General features: G+C 39.2%; 1 protein-coding gene across 2 annotated transcripts in view; it reads right to left on the bottom strand.

Annotated features, from left to right (window-relative positions):
• Nucleotides 1-17,952, bottom strand: part of cacna1ha (calcium channel, voltage-dependent, T type, alpha 1H subunit a) — a 106,401-nt gene that overhangs the window by 16,012 nt on the left and 72,437 nt on the right. The window contains exons 11-27 of one of the 2 annotated variants that reach the window (XM_077556096.1): nt 16,441-16,607; nt 16,045-16,239; nt 11,173-11,324; nt 10,345-10,530; nt 10,131-10,248; nt 7,239-7,394; nt 6,309-6,396; nt 5,946-6,223; nt 4,398-4,769; nt 3,455-3,558; nt 3,233-3,356; nt 2,445-2,513; nt 2,162-2,346; nt 1,226-1,352; nt 941-1,066; nt 659-748; nt 102-315 (exon numbers count right to left, since the gene is read on the bottom strand). In XM_077556096.1, coding sequence (XP_077412222.1) covers nt 102-315; nt 659-748; nt 941-1,066; nt 1,226-1,352; nt 2,162-2,346; nt 2,445-2,513; nt 3,233-3,356; nt 3,455-3,558; nt 4,398-4,769; nt 5,946-6,223; nt 6,309-6,396; nt 7,239-7,394; nt 10,131-10,248; nt 10,345-10,530; nt 11,173-11,324; nt 16,045-16,239; nt 16,441-16,607 — 2,751 coding nt within the window. The remainder of the gene's footprint in view (nt 1-101; nt 316-658; nt 749-940; nt 1,067-1,225; nt 1,353-2,161; nt 2,347-2,444; nt 2,514-3,232; nt 3,357-3,454; nt 3,559-4,397; nt 4,770-5,945; nt 6,224-6,308; nt 6,397-7,238; nt 7,395-10,130; nt 10,249-10,344; nt 10,531-11,172; nt 11,325-16,044; nt 16,240-16,440; nt 16,608-17,952) is intronic. The other variant, XM_077556099.1, reaches the window with a different exon arrangement.

Below are 17,952 nucleotides of genomic sequence, written 5' to 3'. Positions count from 1 at the left end.
TAATTTAATCAATGAACGTCTGAAATTTCCCTTCATTCCGTTTTTCTTTTTTTTTTTCAGGCTCTGAAAGCAGGCAGTGCTCAGAAAAATAGACTACCGACCAGCCCCTCCATTCTCCTTACTCCTGCGCTTTTTCTCTATGATTTTGAGCCTCTTCTCCTCCCGTAAGCGGGCCTCCTCCTCTTCCTGGTCCTGCCGACACTTGTGGAAATTCTCCACCACAACGCCAACGAACATGTTGAGGACAAAAAAGCTGACGATGAGCAGGAAGGAGATGAAGTAGAGCAGCATCCACGGGTTGTGGTTCCTCACGGGCTGGAAAGAGGAAAGAATGTTTGTTATCTCACACCTTTGAGTCTGTCAGTCCAATGCGTTTGTTTGATTCCAAGCATGATCAAGTGTTGCTACATTGGTCATGGTAAAAAAATAAAAAAAATAAATAAATGACAAAAGATTATTTTGGGACTTTTCACCACAGGTCAGACTTCTAAAACCTGCAAACCAATTGAAGCATCAAACTAGCTACTTTTTTTTTGTTTTGAACTTACATTGCTATTGAACCGCAAAAAATAAAAAAAAATTAAAACAGTTGGTGACAGTAAAAGTGTTGTAATAGATTCCAGTCATTAGGATGCATCATGAATCAAGATCACTTTACCTGTTGGTCCACTCCCACTGCATCCAGGCCATCGTACATAATATTGACCCAGCCGTCTTTACATGACAGGACAAACAAAGACATCAGAGCCTGGAGTGGAAAAACAGAAATGCAAGGTCAACACACACAAGCCCTGTGTTCGTCCTTCATAGCATTCTGTGTTAATATTTATTTGTTCAACATTAAAGGTTTGTCTCTCTCAAACCACTTGCAGTATTTTTTTATATAGCTGGGCATTAAGCATCTTATTTCATTCCTGCATGTCTTGTTTTTTCCCCATACCTGAATCAGGTTATCAAAGTTGTACTTCCTTCGTATCCAGCTGTAGTTGGCTTGCAGACAGTCTGACTTGTTGGTTATGTTTTTGGTGTTAACACCTTCACAGTGGAAGAATTTCCCTTTGAATAGCTAGACAAAAGAAAGAACGACAATGACATTTGTTATATGTTATTTCTCCATCCGACTATTAATTTACAGAACATAAGGATGTCCCATATTTTCACAAAGACACATTTGCATGTCATGGTTCTGTTGCTAATCATACTAAAAGTGTGTATAAAGAACTACCTGCACTCCCAAGATGCCAAACACAATAAAGAAAGCGCAGCAAATCAGGACAATGTTGCCGATGGGCCGAAGAGAAGTGATGAGGGTCTCCACAACTAATTTTAATCCTGGTGCCCGACTGATTACTCTGGAATACACAAACAAAACAACAACCTTATGTAGGTTGCAGCCTGCATGAGCTATTGAAATACACTGCAAGAAAATAATTATGGACCAATCTTCACAAGACTTTTATCCTGCATTTCAGAAAATGAAACAAAATGTGGGTGGAACTTGAAAAAGCTACTTCACATAATACAAAATAGAATTTTATAGAATTTTTTAACCTAATTCTGGTTACTTAATTCTGTCTGTTAGCGAGAGCCACTACATCGTGATAACTTACATTGATGTTTCTGCATCTGGCAATTTATTATTATATTATATTATTAGTATGGGATTTTTTTTTAATGGGCTTTAGGTGAACTGATGAATACACACACGCTCGCACGCACGCACACACACACACACACACACACACACACACGCACATACACATACTCACCCACATACAAAAAAAAGGGTATATATATATATATATATATATATATATATATATATATATATATATATATATATATATATATATATATGTGTGTATATGTGTATATATATATATGTATATGTATTTAAAAAAAAAAAAAAACATTTATTAAATTTTTTTTAATTGATTTGTTGGATATTTAAAAAAAAAAAAAAAAAAAAAAAGGAGAGCAATGATGATGTCAAATCGAATGAACAATACTGAGCTCTCCTGTAAAAAAAAAAAAAAAGATTACTTTTTTTTATAGTAAGAACAAGATTTCAAACATTATGCCCAACAGCTCTAATGTCTGCATGCTTGGGTTCCTTTTAAGGACATATTGGATATTATAAATGTCCAAACTGACTATGTACCTGAGTGGGCGCAATGTGCGTAGTAATCGTAGAACTCGGAGGATGCCCAGTATCCGGTTCCCACCAGAATATGCTAGAGAGACCAGAATGTCCACCAGAGACACAAACACCAACACACCGTCCAGAACATTCCAACTGGACTGAAGGTAACTCTGCTTGCCAAAGCAGAACCCGAGCGCTACCACCTGACATGGAAGCACACAACATGGTATAAACTCAACTATAACTCAATGCATTTAAACTTAATCTTCAATAGTGAGGCCAAACGAACAGTGATGATTACCTTGATGGCCATCTCTGCAAAGAAGATCACAGTGAAAACATAGTTGGACACTCTGAGAAATATTCGCTCCTAAATGTGAAGAAAGAAATGAAGATTGGGATAGAATTGTTAAACGATAAACACAAATACCAGATTTTCATTATTTTATGTTGGGAGAGAGACAATCTTCTCCCTGAGCCATGTCGCGCCTACTGTGTGTTAGTATATCGCTCGTGTCAGCTGGAATCTTCGTACCTCCAAAACCAAAAACAATGGTCTCATTTTGGATGTTAGCAAGCAGTAGGAGTGGCATGGCTCAGGTGGTAGAGTGGCCTTCTCCCAAGCTGAAGCTCATGAGTTTGTTCCCCAAATCTTGTGTAACTTTTGTTTTTAAATAAGCTAGTAAAATGTACTAAAAATAATTCCTTCTAAACTTAAAATTTCGGAGTGAAAAAAACGTTACTAGTTCTTTGTCATGGGATAGGCCAATTCTCTCGTACACAAAATTTACGCAGAATATTTTACTCTCTTCCAAGTGTAAATTGTACTCTGTTTAAAGTGGGACTAAAGAGTATTTTTTGGAGTAAAATGTGCTCTACAAAATGTACCGTGTAGTCCTTCAATACATCTTACAGGTAGCATTCATACAAAATTTTGTGTGGTTCTTGTTGTTATTGAAATTTTTTTGTGGTGTTTAAAAGATGTGGAGATACAGCACATGTTTTTCATTGTACAGCGACAATGCATATTTATGGAAGAGTAAACTATTTTACGATTAACATGAAACAGATTCTATCAGTGTGTCTTACCGTGCTGTGAGTCTGTATATTAGGTCTTTCCAAAGCGATCGTGATGCAGTTGAGGAAGATGAAAACCAGAACCACATGGTCAAATAGTTTGTGAGAGCTCACACTTTGGCACCACACGCGGAATCTAAACAGACACACAGATAAAGAGATCCATGAATTGTAATCGTCATTCCAAGCAAGTAATTAAATGTCAGAGCTTTAAATAAAGGAAAAGAGACCCACGGGTTCTCTGGTGAAAACAAGTACAACGTCCATTCTTCATGTTCTTTGCACCAGCGAGGTTTCAAGTTGCGGAGCTCTTTCTTGATCACGTAGCAAAGAGAACTCTGCATGAGTCGGACATTACATGTCAACATCAGCTTACACGTCAACAACACACATACTGTAAATACATGAACATCATGTTGGCGTTAGACGTAAACTGCAATGATAAAACACATTTGGACAAACAATCGAAATGAGTGGTTCATCAGAGGTGCCATGGTAAATTATTCGATTCCACTAAGTTACTTATTTATTACAAAGTGCTAAGAAATGAATTAAGGCTGAAAATACAACAATGTGCTCTGCAACAGGATTTGTCATTTATATGTGTGCTCTCAAATGGTTGAGCGAAAGGAACCTGCTGCTCAGACAACCACAAATACATTCAAGCTGGGACATCATATGCGCGCTGATGCATACTCTTTCAAGTGCACACTCAAAACACACTCCCGCCTGCATGTGCCCAGCGACAGAAGGGTCAGTATGCCCAGGAGGAGGCCTGGGTTTGAGCACATTTTACAGCTAACTAAATTCAATTTGCAGGCAATAAAACCACCCACCTGTCGAGACGGAGGTCATCTACAACCACAGTGGGGTACATTCTTTTGCAGCCTGAATACACACTGCATTTTCACACAGAAGCTTTACACCCAATTAACAGAGGAGAAAAGTACAAAGGCTGGCGAGGGAATAAAAGGGGAGAGGGATAATCAGAAAAAGAACTCTATGTAAACAGAGTCACAAAGGGAACCGAAAACATTGTGACCCAGCAAGAATGTTCTAAACTTTTCTAAAGGGGCCTCACTTGCTCGCAGATTTTATCTAAGTGAGGAATGCACAATGCCATTAAGAAGATTCCCCAATGCATACATTTTGATAGTTAAGACTCATGGCAACTTACATCATCATCAATGTCATCTTCAGGCAAGGAGTCATCTTTGGAGTCACTGTTGACATTGGAATTGAAAGTCATGCTCCCCCCATTACAGTCGCCATATTGGGCCATGATGGCAGGGCAGAGAGTGGACGCCTGCAACAGCTCCAAGGGATCCGGCTGGATTCGATTGTCGTACCCGCCAGCATCGGCATCGTCATCCACACCGTCTTCCTCCTCTCCTCTCTCCCCGGACAACAGGCTCTCTCTTTCGCCGCTGGTGTCTCGCCTCTTGAGGCTCGGCGCTCTTCCCAGACTATTCCAGCTGGAGCGACGGCTTCCCCATGAGCTGGATCCACGAGGAAGAAGAGGCGAGCGGCGTGCTGGACTCGAGTGGCTCTGCAGGAACAGGAATTATGAGGACTCAGTGTTTGTCCATGTCATGGATTTAATGAAAATAACTGATTAAACCTTTGCGTAGCAAAGTTGAAATAAATGATGTAATGAATTATAGTGAGTTTATTTTGGATTTAGACATCTACTGGTGTGACTAGGTACAGGCTAAGGCATGCATTTAGTAAATGAGTTAAGAGCATAATAAATGAGTTTACTTCCTGGCTTTTAAAGACATTATCATGGATGGATGGGTGGATGGATGAATGAATGGATGGATAATGACAAAAACAGTGATTCTTTACTTATGTAAGAAACAACTGCTGTGAACATAATTAAGGTGACTGTCCTTCATGGTGGTGGATATGGAGGACCAAAAATGTCAAAATAAATGAATGAATAAATAAATAATGTAATTCAAAAATTAAATATAAATGGACATAAAAACAACAACAAAATAAATACATTTAAAAAAAATAAATACAAAAATGAAAAACGAGATTAAAAAATGTAAATAAATATACAAATAAATGTAGAAATAAATACAAAAAGAAATATTAGGACTGGTTAGGACCACCCCGTCATTTGAATTACATTTCATGATGCATTTCATGCTGAGTGTCTGCGGCATGAAACAAATAAATATGAGAGCAGACCCTTTTTATTGATTGATTGATTGATTATTAAATGTATTTATATATTTATTTTTTTGTTTCTAATCCCACATTTATTTTTACATTTATTTTTTTGTTTCTAATTCCACATTTATTTTTATATTAATTTATTTATTTTTATATTAATTTATTTATTTATTTTTATTTTTTCATTTATTTTACTTTCATTTATTTATTTATTTTGTTGTTTTTACTTACTTACTTTAATTGATATTTGATTTTTTTCTGTATTTTTAATTATCGTATATTTTTTATATTTATTTATTTATTTATTTATTCATATTGGCATTTGGTCCTCCATTGGTGGATTTGATTGTTTGCCTAGGTCTGTAGTGAAAGATTTAAGAGTTACTGTGAGGGATCTGCCACAAATTGCAAGTTGCAATTCTCACTAAGTCCTTGCCGTATAGTGTATAAACATACATTCCATGATATGTGTGGGAATTCATCAATTGGCTGAAGAATCAGACATATAGCAAAGCTTCAAGTGAATCAGTCACAAGCTCACCAAAGATCTCTGATCACATGTTAAGGCATCCATGGAGGTGACACTTCCACGGCGAGACTCTTGGCGGACCGTCCCTGCTTCGGGAGGTCCGACCTCCCCACATTGCAAAACTCCCTCTCTGGCCATGACCTCGTCCTCCAGGTACGACTCTGGCCCTAAAGAGCTCTTTGGAGTGGGCATGGGCGTGGCTGCCGTTCGCATGATTATGGGAGGAGCCATCGAATTACGAGGGTCGACATGACCATTGGCCGTCATCATCAGAGTATACATCTTTAGCTCTGTAGAGGGTATAGATGACATTTTTTTCAGATGCAATAAAGCATTTAGGATGAACATGAATATACTAACCAACATTTCACCTACCGGTGTCTCTGAGCTGCTCTACTTTCTCATCCTCCTCAAAGTTGTCTGACTTTTTGTCATCATCTGACTCGGAGCGATTGGCATCACCCTAAGACACACACATTGTATTGATAGTCAAACTAAAGGATTTGATTTGTTCAACACTGGTTAAATACTGAACAAATGACGTTTTTCTGACAAATATATGACAGTATGTTACTGGCCAAAGCAGAAAGACAAAAAAAAAAAAGCTTTATCCATGGGCCATATAGTCTCTGTATTGCTATTTTTTTAGACCACTAAACTGCTGTTTAATGTCAAAAGGCCAAATTAATTTTGTCAACTTGGTGCAGTTAACAGATTCAAAAGGTTCAGGAGGGAATAAATCACTGTTGCCAAGTTCCATGCCTGGAGGGTGCTTGTGCTACACGGGTGCTCACCGTAACCAGGTTGGAAGAAGGATTGATCATCAAATTGATTGGACTTTGCAATACCGGTCGACAGTAATCTTCATCCTTTTGCCCCCTTTTAAAAACAGTGATCCCTCACTTGATGTGACATTTCTGTAATTGAGTGGCTGCACTTGTGGCCCTGGAATGACTCAACTGGGAGTTTATTAACAGCAAGACAAGGCCGCTGCTGTGAATGAGAGCTGTTGTTCAGAAGTGAACATAAATCTGCTCTCTCTTGTCCTGGCAATGCTATCACAATAAACCCACCTTGGCTGGGAAACTGTCTGTTCTGTCAGAAACAATGTAGCATAATTCCAATGTAGCACCTTTCATGTCGCTAAATAAGGTTGGCAAAATACCAAAACTACCTCACATGCAATCCGCTACTGCAAATTACAACCACAATATAAATACATCAATACTTATGTGACCGTGTTAGTCTATAGAACACTAAAACAAGTCTAATGAAAGTATCTTAAGTTAAAATAATGCGACCCACCTCAGCCTGAAAGCCCTCAACCAAGATGGCCACTAGCAAGTTGAAAAGCACGTAGTTTCCAAATGTCATGAGGGCAACAAAGTAGAGGGCCGCCCATGGGGAGGTGGAGGCCATACCGTTATACAACACCACGTTCCAATCCTCCTGGGTTAAAATCTGCACATTCCAGAAAAACACGATGAGAATGTGAATTGTGGAGAGTTGTTTTTTTGGGATTAAAAACAAAGACACAAATACTGTCAAAATACAGAATCACTTTTACACCCTTGCAGTACTTAAGGGTTGTTCAAAATGAGAAGAGCTACTTTTACTGCCATCATGCAGCAGTACTTCAACTTCTTCCACAAGGGATTACTATAAGATGACAAGCAAGGTCTATGTGAGTGAGTGTGCATGTATAGTGTGTGTGTGTGTGTGTGTGTGTGTGTGTTTATGCGGAGTAGCTTTTAAACCAATGCCAGAGATGAAAGCATTTAAAACTAGGGCACTGTTCATGATGCAGCATGAAAGCTCTCTGCCCACTCAAACCCCGTGGCAGGGAGGTATTTCACTGCACTGTTAGCTTGGTTGCATCCGTGCGTGTGTTTGTGATGCTTGTGTGTGTGTATGTCAGTGTATCGTCCACAAAAGTACAGCAAGTATACAGTACTCCTGTCAAGGCTGCATAAACGCTTCTTCAGCATCTCTCTCCGACACGCAGCAAAGGGAAATATTCATGCTCTGCTGCAGACTGAGCACTTGAACAGTATCTCCACACAGGTTGGAAAATAGAAGAGTAGTGGGCTAGACAAGTAGTGGGTGTGCATAGGAACAATTTACTTGTCAACCTTTAATGAGCAGAGCTGCGCAAAGAAGCTTGCCTCATGAGGGTGCATCTTGTGTATAAGCAAACACATAAAAACACTGACTGTTTCACATTTTAATTTTGAATGGCAATGTCGCACATGTTGACTTTAGTAAGATTTAAAATGAGTTGTGTGTTGGGGGATTTTCTAAGTATGCTTTAAAAATGGCATGACACTCAAAACGCCTTATAAATGGTTCCAGATACAGAACACACATGTAGAATGTTTGGATGTCAAGCCATTGAAACGCCATATCTACAATCACTGGCTAAAAGTATACTGAGTTCAAATTGATGGCAGATTTAGTATAATAAATCCTTCAGAGCAACATTTTAAGCATGTCAGCATATCATTGTTGTATTTTGCGCTTCATAATGTGCCACGCATTTTCATTGATCGACAGGTCTGGAACGCTGGCAGGCCAGTCTCGTACCCATACTCTTTAACCGTGTAGCCTCACTGATGTAACATGTATAGAATGTGGCTTGGTGTTGTCTTTTTAAAATAAGCAGAGACATCCCTGAAAAAAGATTGACTTCCTTGTATGGCAAAATATGCTGCCTCAAAATCCACATGAAATTTTCAGCATTAATGCTGCCTTCACAGATGTGCAAGCAACACATGCCATGGGCACTCACTAACACGCCCACCTACAATCACAGATGCTGGTTTTTGAACCTTGCGCTGATAACAATCTGGAAGGTCCGTTTGCTCTTTAGCCCTGAGGACACGACATCCAATGATTTTGAAAAATGACTTAAAATGGGGACTCGTCAGACCTCAGCACACTTTTTCACTTTGCGCCAGACCAGAGATGAACTCAGGTCTGAAAAGCGGACAGCGTTTCTGGGTGCTGTTGTTATGTGAAGTTTGCTTTTGCATGGTAGCGTTTTAACTTGCATTTGCAGATGTAGCAAGTGGTTTTCTGAGGTCTTCTTGAGCATGCCATTTTTTCATGCAGTGCCGCCTGAGAGATCAAAGGTCATGTGTTTTCGATGTTGGTTTTTGGCCTTGCCGCTTAGGTGCAGAGCTCTGAATCTTTTGATAATGATTATGCACCGGAGATGATGAACTCTTTGACTGCCAGACGTTTTCAGAAAAGGGTTGCCGTGGGTGCCAGCCGATTTAAGCATTTTTGACTGATCTTTCAAGGTCCACAGAAAATTATGTGTTTGGACTATGGAAACACACATACTACCAAATGAAAGATTGGACTCTCATCTTTCATCAGAACAAAAAGTTTGTTTCTACCTTATTCCATTTTTCAGTAATCAACAATAGAAAATGGTTAGTTTCACCTCTGTTCTGAAAAAAAAAACGTATTTTAACGTCTTTGGCACTCCTTCATAGGATTTTACTAAACATTATTTAACGTTTTTGGCAGCCAAAGAATTAAATTCCTTGTAAATGCACGTTGAGAAACGTCCTTAAGCTGTTGGACTGTTTGCACGTGCAGTTGTTCACAAAGTGGTCACCCCTTTCTTGCTTGTGAACAACTAAGCATTTCGGTCATACTCCTTTTATACCCAATCACGACACTGGCATGTTTCCAATTAATCTGTTTACCTGTGGAATCTTCCAAACATGCATTTTTCCTCAACTTTCCCAGGCTTTTGTTGCCTCTCTTCCAGCATTTTTAAAACATATTGCAGGAATTAATTGTAATGTATTCAATTGAATATAGGTTAATGGTAAAAACCATCGTATTCTGTTTTTGCTTACTTTTTACACAACACCCCTTCACGTCATTCGGATTCATTGGTTCATTGACATTTGCACTTAGAGCTCTCACTAAGACTATAATATGTTGCCAACGAAACCAGCGGTATCACATTCTAGAGTCAGAAAGTCAGAAACTGTCTTCTAGCACATTTAGCATTCAAACAGAGCCAATGAAAGTCATCCTACAGTTTGTCTTCATATATTTTACACAAAAAAGTTGAATAATTCTTTGTTGCTTGATTCTTCTTTACTGCATTGTTATTATCATCACCGTCGTTGTTGTCATCATCATCATCATCATAATTCATACTTATGTGCATCTAACCTGAAATACGGTGACAATTGCCCACAAAAGAGTGTCAAAGTTCTTGCGGTCAGGAATGGTGTCTCCGTCATCTGTCTGAAGACTGAATTTGCAACCAAACAGATGCATACCCAGTATGCTGCAGAGATAAAGGCAAACAAAACAAAAAACACGTTCATTGTCATCCGCACAGATATGTTATGAATATTTTTCTTAATTTTGTACTAATACACACCTAAAGGTGAAGATGAAGAGCATCAGAAGCATGCAGAAGGTAGCCACATTATCCATTGTCTTCATCAGGACAACAAGTTGTCTCCTCAGTGCAGGAAGGAAGCGAACCAACTTGAGAACTCGAAGCAGACGGAAAGTACGCAGGACCGACAACCCGCCGTCAGATTGGCCAATTATCTCCCACACACTGAGAAGGAGATGACATTTAAATAGCAAAGACTAATGAGAAATGTGAACTTAAAATGTTGTCGGTGTCATTAGAGTCAGTAATGGCAGCAAACACTCTATAGACAAAACATTCATATCTTTTGTCAGTCAGGGCCATAGCGGAGGCAGACTTCGTTCTAGATGTTACCAAGAGATTTTGGACAATTATACTGTGTACTTCCAAAATGCTTTTCCGGAAAGACTAAACCATAGTCCATAACTATGAACTCCTATCATGCAATTTTTGAAAGAACAACAATCAAGATTGTGAGGTAGTTTCTCCTCAAATATGGCAGAAAAGTATGTGTATTGGCCACGAGTTCCGATTCCACAATCAAACACAATCTTTACATATTCATCAGTTCATTTTATGTTGAATTAATATCCAGAAGGGCTATTGCAACACATTATGCTAGTGCCATTATATTACATTATGGTGGGTTATTTAATGCATTATGCAGCAGTTCTGGACTGATTAATGAGTTCATTATGAGTTGGTCAGAATATTACGATGGATAGGATGAGCCTTGATAGCTAATGGTTGACAAGTAGGAGAAGAAATGCTTTCAGCAGTGGCCTAGGGTGAAAAATACTTGGTGTGGAAAATAATTTGTCTGGTTACCTGATGATAACAATGACGCTGTCAAAAATGTTGTACGGATTTCTGATATATCCAAACAGGCCAAACGCCAGCAGCATGAATCCCATCTCCAAAACAAACATGCTAGTGAAAACGATGTTGCTGATCTCGAGCACATCCGTCAACTCCTCTGGCTGCAGGAATGAGAAAAGTAGGTTAGGGATAAAGGTGAAACACCCCCCCAAAAAAGTCATCACCCTAAAAGAAGATGTTAGTTAATCTTTCTACTCTGCTGGGAATCCCTTTGGAGTGTGTGCCCTAAATCAAGCTATTATCAATCAAGTTCCCGAGCGGTAGTCAGGCCCAATCCATCAAATGGAGCAGAAAAGTTCCAATTTATCAGAAGTGATGTGTTTCACTTAACCCACCGTAGAGTCAGTGATACAGTTGCTTCAAATGAGGGCTTGGAATCAAGTTTGAAGGTGCTTTAACAGGTTTGTGTGTTCACATTTTCTTTATCGGACAAACCATAACACAAGGCTTTCAATCTACATCCACAATGGAACTCTCACAGTACTTTAACAGTGGACTCGAGTGCCATTTTTTATTACCTATGTATAATATTTACGGAGAGGATGGGATGGATAGCTAACTTAGTGCTATCAAAGTTAAAGCATTAACTTATTGATTAATCACACCATAAATTTGACCACAGATGATCCATTAGCTTGACAGCGGATGGTTACATTAAAGGTAGCGCAGGTTGTGTTTGAGCAGTAAACATAACTACACCCATTAAGATAAAGTATTTAATAAAGGTTTGCGTATGACATTCAGAATATTTGTTTCATTCATTTTAAATTATGCAAATAATTAACTGATTAGAAAAAGACGAGGATAGGAGTGTGCAGTGGATCAAAAAATGTTGACGACGTCCTCATAACATCAAATGTTGAAAGAATTAACACATAACAGGTGCTCTTCAAAGTTGGTGGGCAAAATTGTTTGATAAAAAGCCTTTTTATGTAACTATGATCATGTTTAATCAAACTTCAAAGAAGTGACTAATCTGATTACAAAATGTAATAGTTTGACAGTTCTAATATATATACAGACGCTCCCCTACTTACGAACATTCGAGTTACGAACAACGGTACATACGAACATGTCTGCGCGCATGTCAAAAAATGTTCGGAAAGAGATTCTGTAAGTTACATTTTGTATTGCGCACCTTTTTCCGAGTACTGTAGTGCTTCTTTCCGCCGCTAATACCGACGCTTGGCGCTGTGAGAGCTCACCCAGCATTGGAGGCTCAGCAACGTGTCGAGGAGGAGGAAGAAAAAGAAACGCCTGTCGCTCATAGATAAAGCCATCGCACTCTTCGAGCAGCAAGACCCAAATATTGAACGTTGCACAAAGGTTGCAAATCAATTGAATGATGCCATACAGTGCTACCGCATCATTTAGGATGAAAAAAGAAGAAAACTGTGCAATCGTCGTTAGATCGCTTCTTTCGGCCAGTTTCTAGTAAATCCTCCAAGGAAGATACTCATCAACCCTCATCTTCTTCTCCTCAACCCTCAACTTCTTCCTACATTGAAGTTACGGAGGAGGAAGTAACTTTTGAAGCCCATTCCAGCGACGACGAAGAACCTCTCATGATATAAAATCCTCCTCCTCCTCCTCCATCAAATCCTTAAGCATCGAGTACATCTTCCAAAAGTAAGTTAAACTTCATTTTATTTATCTTATTACGTACATGTACATACTGTGTGTGTCTCTCGCTCTCTCTCTCTAACATACGTAGTACAGTACTGTACGTATTCTCTTTAAACATAAATTATAATACAAAATATAGCACTGAAGCAACTTACGAACAAATTCACCTTACAAACGATCGCTCGGAACGTAACTCGTTCGTAAGTTGGGGAGCGTCTACAATACAGGCCAAAAGTTTGGACACACTTTCTCATGCAATGCCTTTTCTTTATTCTCATGGCTGGTTACTCTGTAGATTCCAGTGACGTGCGGTCAGAGCAAGCAAGGTAGGCACTGTCTACCCCAGGCTGAAAAGAAAGTGTGGCTTTTTCTATTTATTTTAATTCTTTCTTTCATTTCAGAAAGCCTACACTACCTACAGGTTTAAAAGTGACAACATTTGGTGATTTTCATACCTCAATTAAAAATGACTCATTACTTCGGCTGGCCTGCAGGCAAAAATGCTGCAAAAATGATCCTCCTGAAGGCACACCGCTACTGTGCTTTTCCCAGCCCTGTCCACGTAGCGATGTGTGTTTGCGCATGCGTTGTCATTTTCCCAGTAGAAAAGTCCGCAAATAGGCAGATCGCTACGCAGCCTTTTTACGTCGCTATGTTGGTTTATGTCATTTTCACAAAGAATGGTGCAAAAGGATTTTGTGGGTGTGCTTCAATTAACTGGCTGTTACACTTGACATGGTGTTTGGCATTGCTATTGCTAGCTTGATTTTGTGAGGAATTAAGTTGTTTTACAGGGAGATATTCACTTTATTACATTCTTTTCGGGTGTCCGGGCCGGTTTGAAATTGTCCGTTTTTCGTTGTGCGGCAAATGGGAGGCAGAGTGCACTGCAACGTTTACCGAGACTGGCAGACTGTGCACTGACAGTGACGGTGGTCCAGAACTTTAGCTGAGTGGCAAGTGTTGAGCTGCCGCACCGGAGGCGATGGGTGTACAAAAAAAAGATTGCGGAGCAAAAAAATTAAGACTTCTAAAGAGAGTAATGTTGTTGTTTTTTTGTTCTATTTTCTAAGCATACAGAGGAGGCTTATGTTAAAATACTGTAGTTTGAATGTATGGCATCTTGTATTTGAGTATTAAGGATCTCGAGGTCGGGCTGAGTATCCTCTTTTTTTGGAAATGAAAATATGGTCACCCTAGGATACGTTGTACACTCGCCTACCGACACACAATTTTGTAATTGGTGTGTTTGTCTCAATTTGCGACCAACCAAACCTAGAGCTCACTGCACATCACTGGTAGATTCTCACTGAAGGCATCAAAACTATGTATGAACTGATGTGGAGTTATGCAATGAAAAAAAAAAAAGGTGAAATAACTGAAAACATGTTTTATATTATAGATTTTTCAAAATAGCCATGCTTTGCTCTGGTTACTTTTTTGCATACTTTTGTTATTCTTACACCTCGGAACTCCTTAAAATCTGTTGGAAAACCCTTAAAGATGTCTACCTTTTGAAGCTCATCGAGAGAATGTCAAGAATGTGCAAAAAATCAGAGAAAAGGGTAGCTATTTCTTTATGTATTTATTGTATTTTTTTCACGTTTTTTTGTTAAGTACATAACTCCAAATGTGTTCAATAGTTGTCATATTTGTTGTCATAGTTTTGATGCCTTCAATGAGAATCAACAATGTAGATAAATATTAAAACAAAGCAAATGTATGTCAGTAAGGTGGGGCTTTAGGACCCAGATGCAGGAAGGCAGAGCAAGGAGGCAGAGGTGCAGTCCAAAAGAGGTTTTAATATCTACTCAAAAAAAGGCTAACTTCAAAGTACAAAACAAATGGAACTAACAAAACCTGAAGCAAAACATGAAAAAACAACTAAGGCGAGACTAACAACATGACATGGATCCGGATAAGGCAAAGAGGTCAGCGTGACGTGGCGAAAGACTTGTGGCAACAGCAAAAATGAACCGACACAGACAGGGGGGAGACAACCGACTAAATACACCAACACTAATGACATGACAAGACACACCTGGCTGAGGGCACTGATTGGATGACACATGAGGGTAATGGGGAAAGGTGGACACAATCAAGGTTGACACAGACACCACACGAGGAAGGGCAAGTGACCAGAAACGAGAGGAGTCAGACTTTTCACAATAAAACAGGAAATGACAAGACAAGGGGAAAACATGACAGGGAGTAAACAAGACTGAAAGTAAACATGACAATGTAGTGATGAGAAGGTGTGTCCAAACTTTTGGCCTGTACTGTATATATAGACACACCATTAAACAGCATTTATTGGGATTTGATATTTACATTACCATATGACAGAACAACATACAGAAGTCAACAGCACTGGGACATGTTATAATAAAGATAAGTAATAACTGCTTTTATTTCTGTAAAGCACTTTGTGTTGTATTTTTAATGTATGAAAAGTGCTATACAAATACAATTTGATTACTTGTAGATTTTTGTAACCAATAATTAGGAGAAAGTTCCTGTGAAGAAGATTATAGTACACTAGAGTAGAAATCCCTTTTGAAAAATAAACGTTGAGGTGAACACAAACATGACCAACATACTTCTAATGCCTTTACGAAACATTCCAATAAACATCCTGTCTCGATCTTCGTTTAGGATTCTTCTCATCTCTCTTTTTGACGACACACACAAATATGCAAACACTGTCTGACTTGTTTCCAACATTCCCACACCACTGCACACAAGTATGCACTCATAAAAGGAATACAGAACGAGGAGGACATTTATGCAACATGTTAGTGGATGTGTGATAAGTTCATGGTTTCCCTGTCATTCCTAATGTCTATAACAGGAGAATAGACACAGAAAATCAAATCACGCGCAAACGCACTCTATGGAGACAGAATTAGTTTAGAGAGAGTTTAGGTTAGAGATTAAGAACAGAAAGGGCAAAAGACACTACTAAATGGACAAAAATATCGGGACATTAACAAATAACACAAATGCTCAGCGCAAACTAGTGCCTTCCTGTGATAAATGATTTACTGTATACATGAGTATGTCAACCTCCTCCTTTTGTAGTTTGTATTGTGTCTTTTCAAAAAATATATAATAATAATCCATGTTTCTCAGCTATTTCCATTTTTAAGCTCCAAAACGTGCTTGTCATGTAAACGAATGGCCAAAAGGTATTACCTGCTCATGGTACTCGATCCCCATGCTGAGAGTGTTGACGAGGATGGCAATCATGATCCCTCGGTTAAAGTATTTGCTCTCCACTATTCTCTTCAGTTTCTCCCTGAACTTCATCCATGCCCGAAGTGCTCCGTTCTTGTATTCCAGAGCGCCGTGTCGTCTGCCCCGACCTCTCCCGCCTCTCAGATCTCCTCCCTAGAAGTGGACATGTAAAAAAAAATTTTTAAAAAAAGGCGATGAACCGCAATGAAGTCGGTCAATGCCTACATGTGCAATCCATGAATGGTTACTTAACATCCATGCCAAATCAATTTTCAACTAATTGTGATATTATTCATGTCATTGTCGCGTTTCAGCCTCTGTAAGACACTACTAGTGTTTGCCATCCACAGTGACCTGGGGGAAGTCATGCAGTCCATCGGCTTCTCCCTTGCAACCCTCCGAGTCTCCCAACTCCAGCTCCAAGGTCTCCAGGCTGCGGGCACAGAGAGGGCAGCTCAGTAGTTCCAGGAGCAGTGGACTGGGTACCACGCCTGCCAGCTGGTACAGCACACTCTGGTGACCTGCCAGGGGCATGATGGGAGAGGGTCACACGTTGCATAACGCTTGATCCTATTGGTCCTCATGTGCAGGACAGACATAGGTTGTTGTTAGGATACTTTCATGAACTGGACTTTATCTAATCATATTCATTCCCTTCAGTTGTGGATGTTGCTATACAAAAAATGGAACTTTTAATAGTCTATGTTCAGAGCAGTCTTTCACATCTTAAGTGAACTGGCCATAGTCAATGTCTTAAACTTCCAAGCACATACGCTTTGATTAATGTATGAGCAGCATCCAAGAATGTCAAAGTGTAAAGCTTAAGGTGACGCTATAGGTATGAATAAATGCACTTTGAGTCACTGGTGGATTCGCAGCTCGAGCATGACAAGGATCGCTCGACTTCATCGGAAAGGAAATTGCTGTCTGGAGCTGCAGACTGCGGCCTTACGGCAATAGCAGATAAGGATGGCATGTGATTAACTTGTTTTACTATATAAAATGTCTCCATCAAGGAGTAATTGATGTGACGCGAAGGCGCTTGCACTTTGCTCTTTTATTCTAAAATATAGCTTGGAAATTGAATGCTTTGTCTACCCCAAAATGAGTGTAATCAATGCGTAGGGACGTGCGCTGTTTGAAGTCTGGGGTCGCTTTGGCGGGTTAATCAAAGTACAAGCCTGTTTAACAAAGAGATATTGCCAAATAGCTTAATCAGAGCCATAACAGGAGGCCCAACAATGAGCTGATTATGCTTTTTCAACAAAACACAGCTAAATGGCACCACACATCAAGTGGCTGAACTGTACAACAACAAACCAAGTCCAACCGTGGCGATTCCCTGCCGCACATCGACCAATAAATTGCAATAGCTTTTCATGGGAAATAAGACTCTCCACACTTATCTTGTTCGATAAATGTATGACATTATTATGAAATTCTAAATATATTGAAGTGATTTTGTTTTGAAAAATGAAATAAAGAAATCAAGGAAAGGAAAAAAGAAATGAAATACTACAGTAAAACAATAATATGCTACAACATGCTATTGTTGTTTGGCCGTTAGATCTGAGACATTGCGCGACATTTTTCATCTGTGATTCAAATTTCGAACCACAGCAAAACTCGTTGATGACAGTCAGCCACAAATGAAAAACACTTTTGCAACCAAGCAAATTGTGCGACAATTTAGACACATTTGGTCATTTCGCTTGGTGTACGGCAGTGACACTAATTCAAACGTATGGGCAAGTATTGGGGAGTCTTTAATTAGTACAAGAAAAAATAAACTTGCAAGTTGTGATGGTGGGAGGAAATTGGATAGCCTGAAAAGACACAAACTTAATAATGCATCAGATTTCTATA

This window comes from Vanacampus margaritifer, chromosome 2 (genome assembly GCF_051991255.1).
Source record: "Vanacampus margaritifer isolate UIUO_Vmar chromosome 2, RoL_Vmar_1.0, whole genome shotgun sequence".
Lineage (NCBI taxonomy): Eukaryota > Metazoa > Chordata > Actinopteri > Syngnathiformes > Syngnathidae > Vanacampus > Vanacampus margaritifer.
The sequence above is the reverse complement of the archived record's forward strand: the minus strand, read 5'-3'. Positions and strand labels throughout refer to the sequence as shown.